General features: G+C 33.8%; 1 protein-coding gene across 1 annotated transcript; it reads left to right on the top strand.

Moving 5' to 3' along the window:
• Window positions 1–4,969: 4,969 nt before the first annotated feature.
• Window positions 4,970–12,597, top strand: LOC131842661 (facilitated trehalose transporter Tret1-like). The gene is made up of 3 exons (XM_059191230.1): window positions 4,970–4,993; window positions 9,656–9,791; window positions 11,303–12,597. The coding sequence occupies exons 1-3, from the start codon at window positions 4,970–4,972 to the stop codon at window positions 12,595–12,597; spliced, it is 1,455 nt and encodes a 484-aa protein (XP_059047213.1).
• The last annotated feature ends 186 nt before the right edge of the window (window positions 12,598–12,783 follow it).

Genomic DNA, 12,783 nt, shown 5'->3' with positions numbered 1-12,783 from the left:
CAGCCGCTCCATAAGTCCTGTGGGTTTGGAATGCCACCTGCACTCGCCTCGTGTAGTCTCGCCTTAGAGTAGTCCGAAATAAAAATGCATACAACATATAGGCAGTCCCAAAAATCGACGATAAACCGGAAACTTGAAAGGAAGAGGGAAAGAGATAGAAGGAAGGAAGAAGGAGATAGAATAAGTCATACAGGTTACGAAACTATAGCTATTTAAAAAGCTAAAAATGCTGATGATTTTTACCTTTTTAAATAGCTATAGTTTTTAAATAGTTATAGCTTTGATGATTTCAACATTGTTACAAATAGTGACTATTTGGGGAAGAGGGATTGTTAGTAATGGGGTCATCCCATTGCTAGCAATATACCATGTCAGGTAGACCTCCGCGTGTGACTATTAATGTGTTTTAATTCTGGAATATAACCCTGAGTAATGCATTTATTATTAGTAAATATAATGTTATCTACAGATGCATTTTAGTATTCGAGGATTGTAATCTTCAGCCAATCGAAGGTTCAGTAAAGTTTAGTTTTCATATAAACTGAGGTATTTAAACTATACATTGATTAACATTACCATACTAGAAAAGACACTACAAACCAACTGCGGTGTTAGTACCACAAATCAGCTGATGTAGATACAGTGGTTTTAGAAATGAATTTAGAGTAATCATTATCATTACATAGTATAAAACAAAGTCGCTGTCGCTGTTTGTCCCTGTGTATGCTTAAATCTTTGAGTTACGCAACGGATTTTGAAGCGGTTTTTTTAATTGATAGAGTGATTCAAGAGGAAGGTTTATATATATAATTCATGTACACACGTGCGAAGCCGGGGCAAGTAGCTAGTATAGAATAATAGAAAGAGCTATCAATATAATATAAGGGATTGTAAGAAGGCAGAAACAAATAGAAGTGTAAGCTGATATATCTGTGAGGGCCCCCTCAAATCGATCCCCCGTCCAATTCAAACGGGTATCGATATTACGACGGCCTGAGCCGAGGTTCGAACCCCTAGTGGTGCCCTCAGATTAAAGTCATATCCGTCAGGCAGGAGTTAGCCTTCAGCCGCTCCAGAAGTGCTTCCGCGGGTTTGGAGTGCCATCTGCACTCGCCCCCTAACGTCCGGTGAAGCTGTAAAGGCCAGCTGCGGCCAACAGCATTAGAGTAGTCCGAAAAAAAAAATCTGTGAGGGCGTACAGTAGTTGTGTTAAGTGAGTTTGTTTGTCTGAATCAGGGACAGGTGTGACTAAAGCACGTGTTGTTTTGAACTACATTCTCACTAATTAAATTTAATAAATAAAGTAAAAAAAATAAGGAGCCGAGTTTCTTAGCACTGAACTACTTTCCCAACTAACGGTACATTTTACTTTAAATCAAATTGTAGATTGTTGTAGACTGATGTAGTAGACAAAGATATTTTGATTTAATTATAATTCTATACATATAAGTAAAATTGGAGTGTCTGTTTGTATTATTGAAATAACCGTTTTTTACTACATACATATGAATATATATACAGTACATATACCAAAATAACATTTTTTATCATTTTTGTCTGTCTGTTGGTCTGTTTATTCCGGCTAATCTCTGAAATCGCTAGACCAATTTTAACGGGACTTTTTTGGCAGGTAGCTGATGTAATAAAGCTTGAAGCACAGATAACATAATATTACATACTTGAAGTGACTTAGGCTACTTTTACCTTAGAAAAAAATCTTTTATTTTAGAAAAATAAAGTTAAATTCTACGCGGACGAGGCGCGGGTGCAGCTAGTAAGCAAATATCTAGACAAAAATAAATGCTGTATATTTATTAGGAAAGGGATAAAGGAAACGGGTGAAGTAACTCTTTACAACATCCCCAGAGAATATTAAGAAGCAATGAAAAATTTCATCTCTCCTTTTACAAGTAAGAGGCATGCGATAAGTAATACAGAAACTGCTACGCACTCATTTTTAACGCAATTAAATATTTTCAGATATAAGCAATATTCATTTTAATTTGCGCTGTAACTAGACAACAGTTTTGCCGCGTGTGTCAATTTACTAACAGTAAATTCGCCACACATTTGCATGTAACATCATCTCTAGTGAGTACTCACGTATTGTACCTCAATGTTACTGAATAATATCCGTTGCGTGATAAATTATGGTGGCGAATTTTCAAATTGAATTACTGCGGAAAACGTCATAGTGATACTCACCTTGACTCGGTACAAGAACACTTCGAGTCATTACCGAGAAAATATTGCAAGAAGTTTAGCAGATTACAAAGGATTTACAGTTTACTAGCCCCGGCTTTGCACGGCTGTAGATGTACTGTTGACGGCTTTGATGGTCTAGCGGTTTATTACCGAGGGTCGCGGGTTCGATTCCTCGCACGTTACAAACAGTTGTACTCATGAGTATGATTGTTTGCATCGGTCAGGGTTTTTTTTGTATATTATCATCATCTGCTTCTTTCTTATATCATTTATTTGTGGTCGGCGTAATATGTTCTTATCTTCCATTCATATCTGCTCGCAGTCATCTTGTTATTTACGCTTCGCTCGGATTGAATCAAAAATATTTGTTTTTTTTTTGTATATTATGTATTTATATAAAAAATATCAGTTGTCTAGTAGCTAGTATTTTTTTTCTATGTTTTTCTTAGTAATATTTTCTTTTTTTTTTCGTTTAATCCTTACCACTCAGTTAAAATTATATCAAATTATACTCTGAACTATTTACATTATACACACGCACAGACAGTCATCAATAATATTGCTCTTTTTGTTTTATATCCATTTTAATTATTATTTTCACGTACCCCCAAATGGGTTAAAGCGGAAAATCAGTGTTTTGTTCCCTGAACATTGTTCCACGTGTACAGATACACATAATAACACAATTTTATAAATCTTATGTTGTATACATATGAACATAAAATAAACGATATATCTATCTATCTACCCATAACACAAGCTCAGCTTAGCTTGCGACTAGATGGCGCTGTGTGAATTGTCCGGGGATTAAGCTTAATAAGTTTTCTACGTATTTATAAAAAAATCTAAGTATTTATGTCATATATCTAGTACCCATAACAAAAGCTCTGCTTAGCTTGGGATCAGATGGGGCTGTGTAATTTGTTCAAGGACAATATTAGATAAGATAAGATAAGATAAAAATCTTTATTCGTATCCCGATAAAACAAATATTACTGGTGCTTCGTACCGTTAGCAAAGACTGGTGTACCATTCCTTATCTATACATATAAATAAAATTGGAGTGTCTGTTTGTTCCGGCTAATCTCTGAAATGGCTGGAACGACTTTGACGTGACTTTTTTTGGCAGATAGCTGATGTAATATGGAATAACTTAGATTACTTTTATTTTAGAAAAATTCTTTCATTTTAGAAAAATAAAGTTATATTCCATGTGGACGAAGTCGCGGGTACAGCTAGTCATCCATAAAAATACTGCGAAAACTTAGACAAAACTATGGGTTATGAAATGAAATGAATGAATAAAAAACACTTTATTGTTCCTCTCATAGAAAAATATAACAACTAGAATCTAAAACTATCCCACGTTCAAGAATTACTCAAGATAAACGGTTACATAATGAGTAGAAGGCAAAATAAGCGCGTAACAAAAGCTAGAAAACCTGACGTGAACAGACAGCCAGCGTACATGACTTACTTAAGAGGAATAACGGACAAAATTGGAACAGCACTAAATAAATACTCCATTAAGACTGTATATTATCCGCCCTCAAAAGTAACGAACAATTTACGTTCACCAAAGGATAAGCTACCTTACGAAGCTCCAGATGTCTACAAAATTGACTGTAGTTGTGGTAGCTCTTATATTGGCCAAACAAAACGATCAATAGCCGAGAGAGTCAAAGAGCACATCGCAGCGGTTAAAAATCAACAACCACACAAATCAGCGATTGCCGATCATCTACTGAGCGCTGGAACAAATCACTGGATTGAACTACATGCGCGTAAGGTCCTCTCTACTGATCGCCACTATTACCCACGAATGGTCCGGGAGGCGATTGAAATTAAAAAACATCCCAATTTCAACAGAGAGGATGGCTTAAAATTATCATCTGCGTGGAATCCAGTCATAAATAAATTCAAGCAAAGTTCAGTAGCATCAATAGTCAATAAGTGTACGGATACCGTGAGTGCTGTGTGTTGCGAACTTTCGTTAAACAGTGACGGTAGATGAAGAAAAAACTGCTGTCACCTATCTACATTGACATCGCTGTTACTCCAGACAGCTCGTGACCACGGCTAGTGCAACCTAGTCGAAACGTCGAGAGAGGTAAATACCTTTATTTGCCATAAAATTATTCGTGTTAAGACCCGGTTAATATTCTTCCAGGCAACCTTAGGATGGAGAGGAATAGAATAGAAAATCATTTATTCAAATGAACTTACATTGAAGCACTTTTGAATAGTTATTACATTTTTTTAATCTACCGCTCATTCGGAATGCTGTCTCATCACAAGAAGAACGAGCATGAAACTTGCGTGTTGCTCTTTTAAATAATTTTATTATTACTTTACATTTTTAAGTTTAAGTGTGTGAATACAAACCACCAATTAGCACTAATTCAATTAAATACTCAAATAGAAAAAATATTGAATATATAAACAACTGGTTAAACAATTAATAAGAGGAAATGAGTCATAGTGATTAGAGCAGACCAGTCCCTACAAGCAGCACCCGTTCACGAGTATGACGGATATTTGTATTTATGAGTATATTTGTACGTAGGAGTGTAATGTAGGAGTGATTAGACAGTGTCTGGTCGAGGTATAAATTTATGGTTTAGTTGGAAGGCGATAATGTTCGTGTCATAGGTACCTATAATTGGATCTGATTGTTTACAAATCTATTCTAATAAAGTGATTGTATTGAGATTACAAGGTGGAGATTGCGACAATTCTGTAGCAAACTCTTTGGAAGGAAGACATGGGCTCTCCTTTAATCCGACAGGTACGTGAAAGATTTTTTTTTTATATACGATAGCGGCAAATAAGCATACGGCCTGACTGATGGTAAATAGTTACCGTATCCTGAAACACCAGGGATATCACGTGCGCGTTACAAAACCTTAAATTCTCTTCTTGAAAAACCCCACGTTGTAGTCTCGTGAGAAAACCTCGGCCGGAAGTTCTTTGCACAATGTAAGTGTGCGCGGAAGGAAGCTGTGAAATCGCACTGTCCGAGACCACTTGGGTTCTGGCGTATGGGCATGCATTCCTTGTCGATGGCGATGGTTAAAGGTAGCCGTAGCATTACGCAGGTTTCTCTCTATATAAAAAAAAGTTCTTTATTATAGAAATAGAAATAGAAATAATCTTTATTCAAATAAACTCATTACAAGCACATTTGAATAGTCATATTTTGATTCTACCACTCATTCGGAATGCAGATTCATCACATTCACACATTAATAGATGTTTTTTTTTATATAAATAATTACAGTATAACAAGTAAGAGGCATGCGATAATCAACATAGAAGTCGCTACGCACTCATTATTAATGTAATCGGATAGTATTGTCAGTGCTATAGATTTAAAGTTTTTCTATAAATTCTATTCTGTACTAACGCATTATTTATTGGTTATTAAGTTATTGAGCCACCAAAAATAGAAGTAATTTGGATTCCAATAAAGCACTTTTGAATAGTCATATTTTTTTATTCTACCACTCATTGAAGAATGAGCAATAAACTTGTGTGTTGCTCTACTGAATAAATGCTATTTTAAATAATTATTATTATATTATATTATTGTATATTATATATTATTATTATTGTTATTTAAAATAACATGCAGTTAAATTAAGTATGGGCATCCATTGGGCGAGTACTAGTTAATAATCTGTTATATAAAAATTACGTGTCACGATGTTTGTCCGCGATGGACTCCTAAACTACTGAACCGATTGCAAATTTGATTTGCACATTGTGTGCAATTTGATCCAACTTGAAAGATAGGATAGCTTACATCTTAATTTATAGTTGCAATATTATTTAATATAACAAGAACCTTGGCCACAGCAATGCGTGGCCGGGTCTCTGCTCTTAATATATCTTATATATAATAATAATAATAATAATCTTACAAAATATTGAAACTTGTGAGAAATAATTTTATTATTACTTTACATTTTTAAGTATAAGTGTGTGAATACAAACCACCAATTAGCACTAATTGAATTTGTCTGAACTAAGTCGAAACCTGTACTACAGATCTCCAAGAATATAAAACTCTCGATTTTTATGAAATTTTATATCCATATTCAGTTGGTCTGTGAATCGGCTACTATCTATTTTTCATACCCCTAACTGGTAATGTCCACCTCTAACTGTCCTTAAAATACATGCAATCCTAAAGTTTTCACCCTTCTAGCATCAACCCCTATTTTTTAATAGCAATTTTAATGTATATAGCAAAACAAAGTTTGCCGGGACAGCTAGTAATAATATAAATTGTTCAATTTTGATTATTTGTAGTTTTCATTTTCATCTATACAGGAATATTTAGCAGTTTTATATATATCTATACATATAAATAAAATTGGAGTGTCTTTTTGTAATATTGAAATAACAGTTTTTTACTACATGCATATGAATATATATACGGTAGGTACATACACCAAAATAACATTTTTTACAATTTTTGTCAGTCCGTCTGTTAATCTCTGAAATGGCTGGACCAATTTTGACGGGACTTTTATTGGCAGGTAGCTGATGTAATAAGGAGTAACTTAGGCTACTTTTATTTTAGAAATATAAACATAAATTCCACGCGGACGGAATATTTAAATATAACTCGAAACTAGATAGGCTTTATATATATCTTAAATTCCACACGATGTCGCGGGAAATAAATTAAATATAACTCGAAACTAGATAGGCTACTGTTATTTAAGAAAATAAACTTAAATTCCACGCGGACGAAGTCGCGGGAACAGCTAGTAATTAAATATAACTCGAAACTAGATAGGCTACTGTTATTTTAGAAAAATACACTAAAATTCCACGCGGACGAAGTCGCAGGAACAGCTAGTAATTAAATATAACTCGAGTTAGATAGGCTACTGTTATTTTAGAAAAATACACTAAAATTCCACGCGGACGAAGTCGCGGGAACAGCCAGTAATTAGACATAACTCAAGGTAGATAGGCTACTGTTATTTTAGAAAAATACACTTAAATTCCACGCGGACGAAGTCGCGGGAACAGCCAGTAATTAGACATAACTCAAGGTAGATAGGCTACTGTTATTTTAGAAAAATACACTTAAATTCCACGCGGACGAAGTCGCGGGAACAGCTAGTAATTAGACATAACTCGAGTTAGATAGGTTACTGTTATTTTAGAAAAATACACTTAAATTCCATGCGAACGAAGTCGCGGGGACAGCTAGTAATTAGATATAACTCAAGTTAGATGATGAATAGATTAATTAGTGATTCAATAGTATTACAATCTTAGAAGTGTAACAGGAAAGTAATGAATACGTTTAATTGTTATCGATCACTACGATTCTTAGTACAAAGTAGCGTAATTATCGATTAGACTGTAGCAATTAACAATTATCATCATCTGCTTCTTCCTTATCCCATTTATTTGGGGTCGGCGTAATATATTTTTCTCTTCCATTCATCTCTGTACAACGTTATAATTTGTTTATCTCATTGCTTTCTTGATTCAATTATTTTAGAAATATGAAAGCGTAGCGGGTTTTGTATTAATTGCCGCATGCATTCTTATGTGAAATGTGAATACTATAAACATCAGATGGCAATTGTGAGTAGCTATGACGTGGTCTGGTGTTTTGAGTAGTCATGCTCACTAAAATGTCCAGACTTGTGGCGGCGTGGTGGGCCGGGTCATTGGGCTCCCTAAAATATGGTCGAGCGCAGTGATGGCTGGCTCATCCGTCATACTCGTGAACGGGTGCTGCTTGTAGGGACTGGTCTGCTCTAATCACTATGACTGATTTCCTCTTATTAATTGTTTAACCAGTTGGTTATGTATTCAATATTTTTTTCTTTTTGAGTATTTAATTGAATTAGTGCTAATCGGTGGTTTGTATTCACACACTTAAACTTAAATTGTATGTAAGAATAAATTATTTAAAAGAGCAACACACAAGTTTCTTGTTTGTTCTTCTTGTGATGAGACAGCATTCCGAATGAGCGGTAGATTAAAAAAAAAAAATGTTATGACTATTCAAAAGTGCTTCAATGTAAGTTTATTTGAATAAATGATTTTCTATTCTATTCTATTCTATTCTGTCCGCAGTCATCTCGTTGTTTACTTCCTTTCTTACCATATCATCTTTCACACAGTCCATCTATCTCTTTTTCGGCCTTCCTCTGCTCTTATAACCAACCACATTCATATGTAACACCTTCCTTGAAATATTATCTTCATTCCTACGCATTACATGTCTATACCGCGATAGACTCTTCAACGTCTCTGACACCGGTGCACAGTGGGCCCACATTGAAAGTTAGTGGACATAGGCAACAAAGTTCCAATGTCGATGCGATTTCAGAGTTGCGAGCAGAGCAGTCTCTAAAAGCAGCCTTCGTTTACGAGTATGACGTCGGCGCCGCGGCGTCACAATTAACATATATCAGTAAATAATATAGTTTAATATTAGTTCCCTAAAAATGGTCGAGCGAAGTGACGGCTATCATACGTCATACTCGTGAACGAGGGCTGCTTGTAGGGATTGGTTTGCTCTAATCACTCGACTGTTATAATCGTATTGTGTATTTAATATCAGACCCTAATATATTAGTGCTAGTTGGTAGTTTGTATTCGTAGGTTTCGAATTGGAAATGTAAAGTTATAATGATAAAAGCTTGCTTGTTGCTAAGCAAGTTTCTTGCTCATTCTTCTTGTGATGAGACAGCAGAATTGTTTTCTCTACAACTTTTATTTAAAATATTTTTTTCATATTTCTTACCATTATCGAGTTATGTTGAAAAAAAGGCTTTTTCCAACCGTTTTTTTAAATTTTTTCATTACTTTCCTGTTAATGGAAATCAAAATTTCTTTCTGAATATTATTAACACGAACTTGCAAACTTATTTTTATATCTAAATCTGGTCACATCACGTTTAATAAAAAAAATTACTGGACTATAATTGTTACCTTTGCCCTCCATCTCTCCATCTGTTAGAAAACAAAAAAGTGATTTAATTTGAAGAAAAGTAAGAAAGAAAATATGCTTATCGTTACAATATTTTTACTTGAAGTTTTACGGGCCGTACGTTTTTCCACACATTCCTTTTATTTCGCAGATATACTGCAAATCAATATATGATTACGTTAGGTACATTTTAATTGAATGCATTATTTATTCAAACATTTTTCATTTTACAAAAAAAAAAAACTTAATTCACTCAGAAAATAAAAAATGTGGTATGTTTACGTTCTACCTATACCTATCTATGCTTCTCGCATCTCGAACCGCTATATGCTAATTGTAAGAGAATTTTTAAATCAAAATCTGAAATCTGAATTTTTTTTTAATTTTTTGTTTTAAATTTAATTATCAGCTGTGTCGGAAATTCTTTTGAAAAAAAAATGACTCCTAATAATTTTAAAGTATTTGTTTGTCTTATTACAGATATGGACTGTGTGTGGTGTGTTCGCAAATATGTTGGCACAAGGGATGGTGCTGAGCTATTCCTCGTGCCTCCTTCCAGCTCTTCGGGAGCCGGATTCAGCAATAAAAGCTGATCTTGAAACTGCTTCGTGGTTAGGTAAGCAAAATCATTATTATTAACGCTATAAAGTTCAAACTTGTGGCGGCGTGGTGGGCCCGGTCAATATGCTTCCTCTAATATGGTTGAATGCAATGATGGCTGTCTCATACTCGTGAACGGGTGCTGCTTGTGGGGACTGATCTATTCTGGTTACGACACACTAATTAGACTATTTACTTTTTCAATAGCAAATATAATTCTCCCAAATTTGAATTTAAGAATGAATCCGTATATCCGTGAACATAGAACATTTATTTGAAAAGAATATGAGTTGAGAACGCTAGCTGAGCTACGAACTCATTCTGAACTGACGGAAGATTTAACATATCATAAGAGTCTGTAATAGACCTACAAGAATAAAAATATTTCGAATCTGAATTTGAATAACCTTTCAACTGTTAGTCATCAATATGGCATTAACGCTCCTTCTGCGAGACCAATTACAGGACTTCTCACAGATGGGGCTATAGTGTGACCAATACTGGCTCCTCCGCAGATGAGAGAATAATTCTGTTAAAAATCTACTGTTGAACATAGTCCTTCCCTGAAGACTAATATCAAAACATTCCTAACCTTTTCTTTTTTATTCTTTACCACACATATTGATATATTTCATCTATAAATCAATCTAATTAAAAACTCGGTTAATTGCATTAATTTCAATATCAGTGTACAATATTGCACTAATAATTTTATTAGACTACATAGCTGCATCGCGGTAAAATCTGTAGCCTATTTATTCTTCTGATGTATAAGCTATATTATTGTAAAGATTCATTAAAATCCATTTAGTAATTTTTGCGTGACAGAGTAACAAACTTCCGGGTTTATAATATTAGTAAAATGTAATGGAAGAACAATATTCTTATCTATTATATTTATGTGAGCACATTGAGATATATATTTATTTTTAATTAATAGTAATGAAAGGTAAATGATAAATTGACATATGTAAGCCATCCTATTATATCCTTTCATTCTAATAATAGCATTTACAGATTACCCTGCTTATAATTTTATTTTATTTTATTTTATTTGGGATAGAAACAGTTTCACAATGTAGTATATATATAAGTACATAGATTTAATAATAGTAAAACCAATACAGATATCCACGGGTTTACTTATGTTATGTTACTCTTATTATTATATACATTATTTATTTATACTTAATATGTCTAATAGGGTTTTCTTAAATTTAAAGTATGACAAATCAAATATATCTAAATCAGGAAATTTGGTGTTAAATACATCAACAATATGGTGAAGAGGCGCTCGTGCACCGGCGTACGTCCGATAGGTTGGGGTGAAGAATATCCCTTTGCACACTGGTTGGCACCACGTAGCACAGCTATTAGTTAACTCAGTACAATCAAATGTATTTGCATTTTATATTAGTATTAAGCAAAATTCTTCTACGTTCCAAACACAGCATCCTGTATTTGTCTAATAGTTGTGTGTACACTTGTGTAATATACAATTAAAAGTATTTTATTCTATATTTTCAGCATCATCTGTGGGCTTATCGAGTATGTTGGGTTTCCTAATCTCATCATCATTAATGGATCGTTTTGGCCGACGTATTACCCACATGTTGGTCATTCTCCCAGGAATCTCTGGTTGGCTTTTTATTTACTTCTCTTACAACATCCTAACTCTAATGATCGGAAGAATTTTAGCAGGAATCACTGCCGGTGCTACGGTTACGTTGGGGGCCATTGTTATTGGAGAATACACTAGCCCAGAAGTCAGAGGAATGTTCCTAAATCTTAAATCTGCGTCAGTATGTTTAGGAAATATGGTTGTGCATATTTTAAACAATTTCTTCAGTTGGAGAACTATAGCTATAATTGGTTTAATACCGCAATTAGTAGCGCTAGTGATTATTTACACTTGGCAAGAGAGCCCAGCTTGGTTGGCGTCTAAAGGACAATTTCAAAAAGCAAAAGAAACATTCATTTGGTTGAGGGGATCAGAAGAGAGACAAATATTAGAGTTATCAGAACTGTTTAAAACACAAGAGATAAGTCTTTACAAATTGAAAGAGGAATCAACGGTAATAATTTTTCTGAAGGAGCTCCTAAAAAAATTCACGAGGAAAGATTTCGTCAAACCTATAATAATTATTGTATTAACTGGGATATTGTCAGAAGCCTGTGGAAGACATTTTTTTCCAGCGTATGCTATGCAAATTATTGATTCTCTCATTGGTGATAAGACGCAATCCTTCTATTACACATTATCTATTGACTTAATAATTATGTCTAGTATTATATCTTCATCAATTTTAGTTAAAGTAATAAATTTAAGAACATTACTATTCACTACAGGTATTCCAGCTCTTGCTGTATTAACAAGTGCTTGTCTTTATTTGTTATTAGTATTCAAAGACTTGATTTCTAAAGATCGCCCATGGATACCGCTTTCAATGTTTGTTATATTTTTTATTTTAGTTAATTTATGTTGTACACCAATACCTTATATTATATTAGGAGAAATATTACCTTTAAGTCACAGGAGTGTTGGTTCATCATTATGTGGCCTAATTTTATCATTGTTCTTAATGATAGCTTTAAAAATGACTCCTTATTTATTGGAAAATATTAGCGTGCATGGCACGTTTACAGTTTATGGTGGATTCGTAGCCATATCACTGTTGTTATTATATTTTATGTTGCCTGAAACTAAAAATAAGACATTGGTCGAAATTGAAGATTATTTCAATAATGGTAAGTATCATAGTTATAATGAAACTGATAAGGATACTAAAAGGAAAATGATTAATGATTCTGATATGAGTTAAATATATATATTTATGTAAGATTTAGTTTTATTTATATTAAGATAAGATTTAGATTTGTACATAAGGATATGACATCTTAGACATATTTTAGTTTTGTTAGTCAGCTAGCTGTGCCCGTGAACTCGCCTACATTTTATTCCTAAGTACTTAAATTAATCGATTTCAGTAAGGAAGAAATTAACTTCG

The sequence above is a fragment of the Achroia grisella genome, unplaced genomic scaffold (genome assembly GCF_030625045.1).
Source record: "Achroia grisella isolate CSIRO2021 unplaced genomic scaffold, CSIRO_AGI_Agris_v1 utg241, whole genome shotgun sequence".
Classification (NCBI taxonomy): domain Eukaryota; kingdom Metazoa; phylum Arthropoda; class Insecta; order Lepidoptera; family Pyralidae; genus Achroia; species Achroia grisella.
This window is presented reverse-complemented; position numbering and strand designations above follow the sequence as displayed.